The following is a 9,194-nucleotide window of genomic DNA, read 5'->3' as shown; positions in this document are numbered from 1 at the left end:
ACTACATTTTGGCGTGACAGTGGAATCAACCAATCCCATATTGAATTGTAATGGGTGGGACTGTTTTTACAAAAGAACGTATGGAAACGTCTGCCTTCTCAAAGGCCAGCAGGTCACAGCGGAATAGGGAGCAGTAGTTCTCAGTCCAGCCAGCTATCTTTTGTTGTAGGCTAGTTTGCAGTGGCTGCAGCATTTTTATTGAAGCTGTTGTTGCTAATTTGTTAGCTTCTCACTTATCAAGAATAACTTTCAACAAGAAGTTAAGTTTCAAATGATCATCAACTGGTGAGTGGGACAGTTTTTTTTATTGGAGCTCACTTGCTTTTCTTAGCCATTTCTTTGAAAATAACTTCTGTGAAACATTGTTGCATTTAAACTTTAGTTCACTGGCTACTTTGTGTGTTAAATGTTTTTTGCAATGGGAATGTACAACTACTATTTTCGATTAGGAAATGCTTTGCCTAATGGTTGTGTTTTTGTACTCTTATGATTGGGAACTACTAGCTTATTATGTCAGTGTGAATGGACTGCTTATCTATAACATCATGCTGTGTGTGACTGCTGTCTTTCCATCGGCCCTATGTGGTGATGCCTGGAGAAGTAGGTATCCTCAAATTTTCCCAAACGGCCTGACCAGCGGAGGCAAGGCACCCTATGTTTTCCTGTGGGTTTTAATTAGTATTCCTATATATTTTTCAGATTTGCACTCTCAATCACACCGTTTTTTTAAAACAGAAAAACAAAAATGTTATTTTCTTAGTCCACAACGATGCTTAAACCACATCCTGAGACCATGTTGTAGGTCTGGGAAAAAAGTATGAGGTGAGGAGTATTTTTAATAATAGTAATAACGTATTATTTTAGCTGATTAGGTGGGCATGATGACTGAATTGTGCGTCAGAAATAGCCTACTAACCAAGACATTTTCCAATACCTGGTTTGCATACCCATTTACTTGTAGATCATAAGTTTAAACGTCTTTCCTACCTACCCTACTGGCTACCGATGTCATTCTTATGCGACCTGCTCCATGCCAAAACCAGTTGAGAGATGTACCCTCTTCCTGCTGAAACTAGGCTGTGCGGCGCACTTGTGAATATATTTCACATGCTTTGCGATTGTGTAGGCTACTTTGTGCATGATCTCTCTATTGTACTACATAACTGATATATCGTATACCTCCACTCCACTACTTTAATAGGCATCAATGGGGATTAAGAAGTGAGTATACGAAATGCCCAAAAGTGCACTCCTACATGAGTGCGCTGGTATTACCATTCAGCATCACGAACCTCACACACTGAAGGTCCAATAGGTTCGCCACTGAAGGCCTAGGTCCACTAGATTCGCCACTGAGCAAACTTGTCTATAATAGATATAAAGACTGCAGGTATTAATGTTTCAAGAAAGGAGGGTATATATATTTGACCTGGCCAAGCGTGTTACGGAGTCTAGTTGATAGGTAATCAACTAGCTGGGTTGTTCCCCGGACCCTGTATGTAGGGACTTGTACAATGCTTGAACATGGCTATTGAACTTGACATTTGTGTCGGTCTTTATTCTTTAATCTAACATACCATGTTTCTGCATGATATCAGAAGTGTCTCGAAAAACCACACATTTGTTATTTTACAGTATAGGCGCAGTTACGTTCCATATGCGAACACACGCTGTTTCCTACTACTAATGTTCGTTTCCTACTACTACTGTCACACCACTGATCAACTCGTCGTTAGCTGGCTAGTTAGCATCACTACCTACCTCGATGGCTGAAGGCAAAGAGATCTATTCCATCACTATGGCAGTGAACATTCTGCCACCAAAACCATGGTTCTCACAGGGGACTGGAATACTAATTGGGACAACTTCAGGGGTGAATTCGAGGACTATGCGCTGGCGACCGGTCTACATGAAAAACCCAACGAGGTACAAGCGGTAACTCTGAGGAGTTTAATGGGCAGCGATTCCAGGCACATCTACCTGCACAATCTCCCCCACACAGCACAACAACAGGGTGATGGAAAGGCCATTCTGGATGCGTTGGATAACTACTTCAAACCCGCCAAGAACGTCATTTAGGATCGGTTAGTTTTTGGAAGCTGCAAAACAGGAAGAGGGTGAGTCAGTAAACAACTTTGTAACCCGCTTGAGAGAGAGCCGCTACTTGTGAATGTGGGAAATTGAAAGATTAACTGATTTGTGAAAAAAAAATAGTACTGGGAATTGCAAATGAGGACATGCGCCGGCGTCTACTAAGAGAGATAGGCTTAACATTAGTAACTGCCATTGAAATGTGCCGCACTGCCGATGTCACTGATATGAGAATGAGAGCAATGGAAATCGAAACCCAACGCACTGACGTTGATACTGTTCACACTGTTGCCAGGCAAACATTCAGAAAAAAACAATCGAGGGAGAGTAATTCACCAAATGGTGAATACAGACAGCCCATAGTATGCAAATACTGTGGAAATGCACACGCAAGAGACAGAGCACTGCCCTGCCTATGGAAAACCATGCAGAGCTTGTGGAACTAATAATCACTTTGCAAAAGTGTGTCTCAAAAGCAAAAGAAGGGTGAGTGAGGGCAAGATTCACCGTGTTGATGTCACTCAGTGTTCAGAACAGTGAAAGTGACATTTCCATACATGAAACCATTGGGGCTGTATACTCAAGAGGGAAGAAATGGTTTGTGGCACTACGATTACACAACAAGTTGCAACAATGTCAACTGGATTCCGGTGCTATATGCAATGTAATGAGCGACAAAGACAAAAATCAACCTGGCACCTGACACACATCTCTTGCCCAGCGATATTAGACTAAAGCTGTACTCAGGAGAGCTAATGAGCTCTATGGGCATCTTTGAGACCCATAGCTGTAGTTTGAGATCGTGAAAACCAGTCAACATCCTCTCCTCTCACGCTCTACATGCGAACGCCCGGGATGGATGCAGTTCACCGTACCAAATGACCTGCACATCACGGAGCTTGTCCAGCAAGGACCCCTCAACTACTCAGCAGATATGACCATGTATTCAACGGGCTTGTTGAATCAGTACCTGGGGAAGTACACTTTGAATTGGATGAGTGTCACTCTAGTCCAGTGTGCTCCTCGCAATGTGCGCAATGTGGCCATTTAACTATGCCACTTTGTTTACTTTGTCTACATACTCATCTCATATGTATATACTGTACTCGATACCATCTACTGTATGCTGCTCTGTACCATCACTCATTCATATATCCTTATGTACATATTCTTTATCCCCTTACACTGTGTATAAGACAGTAGTTTTGGAATTGTTAGTTAGATTACTTGTTGGTTATCACTGCATTGTCGGAACTAGAAGCACAAGCATTTCGCTACACTCGCATTAACATCTGCTAACCATGTGTATGTGACAAATACAATTTGATTTGATTTGAAATAAATTTGGATTTGATTTGAAATGAAACTATATAAATAAAAACCAGGAAGAGGACAACTAAAGTAAAAATAAATGTAATGCATTTATTTGTTATGACTTGACTGTTAACTTAATGTTGTGCTGTTATGTTTGGACTTTCTATTGAAACAATAATGTTAGTCTAGTTGATAGGTAATCAACTTGCTGGGCTCTTTCCCAGACCCCGTATGTAGGGACTTGTACAATGCTTGAACTTGACATTTGTGTCTGTCTTTAATCTAACATATCATACAAACAAACCTGTTTTATGCACTTACTGAATGGAAGCTGATTATTATGAATTTTGTACTCTGCTGGTCTCGAAGAATTTACAAGGCTTCACTGTCTGAGACAGAGTCAAGACTGAGTACAAATGTATCCGACGCAGAGACAAGAAAAACACTCAAAATGTGGTCTCGAGACCGGTCTCGAGTACTACAACACTGCTAAGAATACAGATATGCATCTGTTGGTCACAGATACCTTAAAAAAGACTGGGCGTGGATCAGAAAACCAGTCACTATCTGGTGTGCCATCTGCCCAGTACAATTGAAACAGGGATTCATTCGTGAAGAGCATACTTCTCCAGCATGCCAGTGGCATCGAAGGTGAGCATTTGCTCACTGAAGTTAGGTTGAGACCCTGGTGAAGACGACGAACACGCAGATGAGCTTCCCTCAGACGGCTTCTGACAGTTTGTGCAGAAATATTTTGATTGTGCAAACCCACAGTTTCATCAGCTGTCCAGGTGGCTGGTCTCAGATGAAACCACAGCTGAAGAAGACAGATGTGTAGGTCCTGGGCTGGTGTGGTTACACGTGATCTGCTGATTAATAAAAAATAAAAAATAAAACTCCAGTGGCTCCATATTGATACTTTAATCGCAGTGTTAGAGATGGGCTTAACTGTGGTTTACATTTTATTATAAAACTGGGTGGTTCGAGCCCTGAATGCTGATTGTCTGTACACCATGGTATATCAGACAGTATAACACGAGGATGACATCACTTATTTTTACTGTTCTAATTACATTGTAACCAGTTGATAATAGCAATAAGGCATGAAGGGGCATGTTATAGATTTTTTTTCATGTTTCTGTGTATTCAGCAAGAGTTTCTTATATCAACCTTTTATTTGCTCTTCTGTACAATTTGTGTTTACAGTCTGCGGTCCATGAGGACCTGCTGATGCCCAGTGTTGCTGACGGGAGAGACTGGACCTCTGAAGCACCTGGTCACAAACCCTGGCCCCGGATCAGAACCCTGGATCAGGAGCCGTTGCTCTTCCTTCCCAAGTCAGGACCAGGACCGAACCACGAAGGACCGAGACTCCACCACCACCACACCGAACACAACCAGTGGACAGGTGGACTGAACAACCTCAGTCCTGGTGGTCATCAGAGAGACAGAGGCTCCAGTCAGGAATCCAGTCTGCAGCCCAGACCCTTCTCTTCACAGTCTCAGTGCAGGGATGGAGCAGGACCTGGGGCTGATAGAGATAGACCCTCCTGTTCCTACGATACAAACGCCACAGTATCCATGATGAACAGAGCAGGTCACCCTGGGCTTCAGCCTTCAACGAGAGTGGTGGGAGACCCCCCTGGTGGTAGTCTATCAGCAAGTCTGTCTTCTCCTTCAGGATCTTGTCTAATGCCTGTTGAATGGGTTCATAGGAAGCCTGGGTCCAGCCTTCCTCAGCTACCTCATGGTTACCCCATGAATACAGACAGGGTCAGGATGGGACGGATTAGGACGGACGCCGACAAGCCGTATGCCTGCCCCACGTGTGGGAAGCGCTTCGCTGAGGCGAGCTATGTGAAGAAGCACCAGACCGTTCACACCAAGGAGAGGCCCTTCAAGTGCAAACTATGTTACAAGAGCTTCTCCTTCCTGAGTAACCTTATCAGACATAGGAGTGTCCACAATGGGGAGAAATCGTAGCAGTGTGGCTTGAGATGTACACAGGGGATATCTGGGAACCATTCTTTATCTGACATATTATAGTTATCATGTGAAGTGTCTTTGGGTAAGAGGGTAATTAACCACATACCCCTCATTAACTCTTTGTTAACTTGTCATTTGAAATAGGCTTGAGTAAATCTGTTTTTAGAGAGACAGTAAACCTAAGCTATATTAAGGATAGTTGAATATTAACCTTACTGAGGTGATGTAGATGGAATAAAGTAATTATTTTCTCTTCTATTCTTACTAACTCACTGTTCTTTCTAAAAGAGTCTGCACTCAGCTCGAAAGATAGCAATAATATGAGATTTTGTGTAATGTACACTGAACAAAAATATGAATGCAACATGTTAAGTGTTGATCCCATTTTTCATGAGCTGAAAAACGTTCCATATGCACAAAAAGCTTATTTCTCTAACATGTTGTCCACAAATTTGTTTACATCCCTGTAAGTGAGCATTTCTACTATTCCAATAACATCCAATCCACCTGTCCAGTGGGGCATATCAAGAAGCTGATTATCATTATTTTCTCTTCTGCTCTATTCTTGCAAACACACTGTTCTTTAGAGCGTTGGGCCAGTAACCGAAAGTTTGTTGGATCGAATCCCCGAACTGACAAGGTAAAAAAATCTGTCCTTCTGCCCCTGAGCAAGGTAGTTAACCACTGTTCCCTGAACACGAAAGACGTGCATGTCGATTAAGACACATTTCAGTTAAAGGCATTCAGTTGTACAACTGAGTCGGTATCCCCCTTTCCCTTTGTAAAAAAGTTTGTCACAAAACTTGGCGAGGCCTTCAAATTATGTAAACGCCGCGCACATATACATTCAATAATGACAAACCGTCCCTTTGCAAGTCAGAATGTTTAATAAACTTAATTTGAACTTACTCCGTGGTTTTCGTCCTTCTGTTGGTATACATTTTAGACAAAATATCAACAGGGCAGTGTTATTAACCCGACTTCAAAACACGGATCTTTGTGTGTGGCAATCAAGATTTATTTTGCCAGTGCATAATACGGAAGTACGTGCATACCAGACGTTTTCATGAAACTGAAGTTTGCAGGTGTTTACATGGTTTTGTGCACGTGCCAGGTGATCATAATTTAAAACGGCAGTTATGGTGCTCTAAAAATTCGGGTAAACAATACTTTCCTGTGGATAATTTGTCTCGAATTTCGAGCAATTGAAGGACAAACCGCACAGATCACCGGTGTAGAGTAAGTTCAAATGTAATTGTATTCAATATTCTTGCTTGTAAGGAACATTTGCACAATGTTACATTCGTTTCAGGCTGTATCTACCAATTGCATGGTGTATTATAGCCTAATGAAATCAGAAAATTAACAAGTCTGTTGTCATTATTTAGATTAGCGTCCCGGTGTTGTGCCGAAAATCTCCCCCTGACAGAACCACCCCACCCCACACCCAATTCTTCATTGCTGCGACTTGGTAGATATTTGACATTTCTGCACTTCACTCCGTTGTCAGTTTAGCCTACATTTCACTTATCTTAGAAGCAGAAAACATTTTTATTTGTGTCCTTCAAGGCAGCTGTCAGTGATCACGTTAGACTGCATTTGATTTGATTGTGTATGGAGGTTTGATCGCGGGGTAGGCACTAGTAATGTTCGCAGTTTTCGGTTTGGCTATTTGTTTCAAGTGTATTCGTCTATAAATATATATCTTTGCCATAATTCGTCATCTGTCCCATGTCTTATTCGACTAGTAGTTGTTCTGAAATGTTTATTGCTTGTCTACATTTTACTCCCTCTGTCTAATATAACACACATTTATTTCGGTTGCCTATCCTGACGTGAAGTTTGTTCTATAGAAACTATTTGACTCTGATGTGGGCCACAGAAAGTATTTGACTCTAGTGACAAAATTAAGGAGATTAATTTTGTCCCCTCAATCATTTTTGCAGCTTTGTATAATGTTAAAAATGATGTTTAAAAAGTATAACTACTCAGTGGTGACTCATCAGGAGTGGGGTGTAATACATTATCGGACTCAGAACATGACATTAAAACCAGTCCAATAATGTTAATGAACAGTAACACATACCAGTTTTTAAAATAGAAAAAACAACAATCATTAGGAGTTAATAATCATCAATTACCATGTGAATAGTTTCACAACCTTGAAAAATGTTTTTGAAGGTGTCTGTTTATAACCAGTTTAATAAAATGTCAGAATTAATTAACAATAATAATTAACCTACTGAACAATAACTCATTAACCTGTTTATTTATTGTGTGTGTGTGTGTGTGTGTGTGTGTGTGTGTGTGTGGCCTATCAGTGGGAAAACTGGGGGTGTTTTTTTCAGTTTTACATGTTTATCGAACTCTGAGATGATGGTTGACAAGGCAATTCAGAGGTCATGCTGGCTGTCCAGTTTGTTTCTGCTTTTAGTTTTCAGCACGGCCATAGCAGAGAAGACACTTTCACACAGATAGGTACAGCTGAACGGTAGCATGATTCTGATTGCATGACAGGCGAGGGCAGAATGCTCTCCCACTACGCTGCACCAGAACTTTGGCAGTGTCATTTCCCGGGACGTGCATGCTCAGTCCGCGTTCAAATGACATCTCCACCAGCTGATCCTCTTTGTTGCTTGGCAGCATGATTCTTCCCATCTCCACTCGGGGTCCTGTACCCAGTCGTATTGTCTCCTGTTCTCCTCCGGGAAGTAGTCTCAACTTTCCCTGCAGCTTAACAAGATGTTTAACAGCAATCTCTGCTTGAAGCTCATAAAAGCGACCCAACACTTTACCCTTGGAAAGCCAGCGGACCTCTGCATGATAAAGCACCTGCTGGTGCTCGCCCCTCATATCCCTACAGAAGGCCTGGAAACACCAGCTTTTTGTGGAACTCTTTTTGGATATAATTGACACACTTGATCACATCCTGGAGAGTGGTGTGGAGCTCATGAACCATGTCCTTCGCTGCCAATGCCTCCCTGTGTAGGAAACAGTGGTTCCACGTCACACTCAGTGCTCTCTCCAGTATCCGCTTTACTTCTCCGGAGTGCTTTCCCTTCATGGCAGCTTCCCAATCAGTGGTCACACTGACACACCCATCCCAGGCCAGTCCCACAGAGCCCAGGTACATATCCATTGTGTTAATTTATTTATTGCTTGGATGCTTGGTGTTCAGATGCCTTTTCATTTGAGGGTTTCATGCTCTCATTAGCTAACAACTCATTGCATAGGACACACAGCGGTCTACACTCACCCTGCCTGTCTTCTCTATACAGTACCAGTCAAAAGTTTGGACACACCTACTCATTCCAGGGTTTTTCTTTATTTTTATTATTTTCTACAGAATAATAGTGCTCGCAAGCAGAGATGCGTGCTGCTGGAGTAGTTTAGTGTTATCCGCATAGCAATGATAGGAGAAACCATGTGAAAATATGAAGGAGGCGAGTGATTTGGTGTATACAGGGAAGAGGGCCTAGAACCGAGCAGTGGGGTACACCAGTAGTAAGAGTATGCGGTGCAGACACAGATCCTCTCCATGTCACTTGGCAAGAGTGGCCTGCCAGGTAAGATGCATTCCAAGAGTATACAGAGACTCAGACGCCCAGCCCTTAGAGGGTGGAGAGGAGGATCTGATGGTTCGCAGTGTCGAATGCAGATATAGATATAGGAGGATGAGAACAGAGGACAGCAGTGCGGAGAACCTCCGTGACACAGAGGAGAGCAGTTTCGGTTGAGTGACCTGTCTAGAAGCCTGACTGGTTAGGGTCAAGAAGATTGTTCAGAGGGCGATAACGAGAGTT

At 42.4% G+C, this 9,194-nt stretch overlaps 2 protein-coding genes and 1 long non-coding RNA gene across 3 annotated transcripts in view; 2 read left to right on the top strand and 1 right to left on the bottom strand.

Annotated features, from left to right (window-relative positions):
- LOC118395627 (zinc finger protein 16-like) overlaps nucleotides 1–9,194 on the top strand; it is a 93,030-nt gene that overhangs the window by 37,342 nt on the left and 46,494 nt on the right. The gene's annotated exons all lie outside the window — the stretch shown is intronic.
- Nucleotides 1,781–5,655, top strand: LOC118395632 (zinc finger protein 569-like). Its single transcript, XM_035789513.2, has 2 exons — nucleotides 1,781–2,117; nucleotides 4,612–5,655. The coding sequence occupies exon 2, from the start codon at nucleotides 4,636–4,638 to the stop codon at nucleotides 5,386–5,388; it is 753 nt and encodes a 250-aa protein (XP_035645406.1). The 5' UTR covers nucleotides 1,781–2,117; nucleotides 4,612–4,635; the 3' UTR covers nucleotides 5,389–5,655.
- Nucleotides 3,494–7,582, bottom strand: LOC118395654 (uncharacterized). Its single transcript, XR_004828006.2, has 2 exons — nucleotides 6,301–7,582; nucleotides 3,494–4,274 (listed from the first exon to the last, which is right to left on the bottom strand). It is a non-coding gene; the product is annotated as an uncharacterized LOC118395654 (long non-coding RNA).

Source organism: Oncorhynchus keta, chromosome 16 (genome assembly GCF_023373465.1).
Source record: "Oncorhynchus keta strain PuntledgeMale-10-30-2019 chromosome 16, Oket_V2, whole genome shotgun sequence".
Taxonomy (NCBI): domain Eukaryota; kingdom Metazoa; phylum Chordata; class Actinopteri; order Salmoniformes; family Salmonidae; genus Oncorhynchus; species Oncorhynchus keta.
The sequence above is the reverse complement of the archived record's forward strand: the minus strand, read 5'-3'. Positions and strand labels throughout refer to the sequence as shown.

What these genes read in the sequence shown, in the direction of transcription:
- LOC118395632 (XM_035789513.2), top strand. Translation starts at nt 4,636, where the DNA reads ATGCCCAGTGTTGCTGACGGGAGAGACTGGACCTCTGAAGCACCTGGT.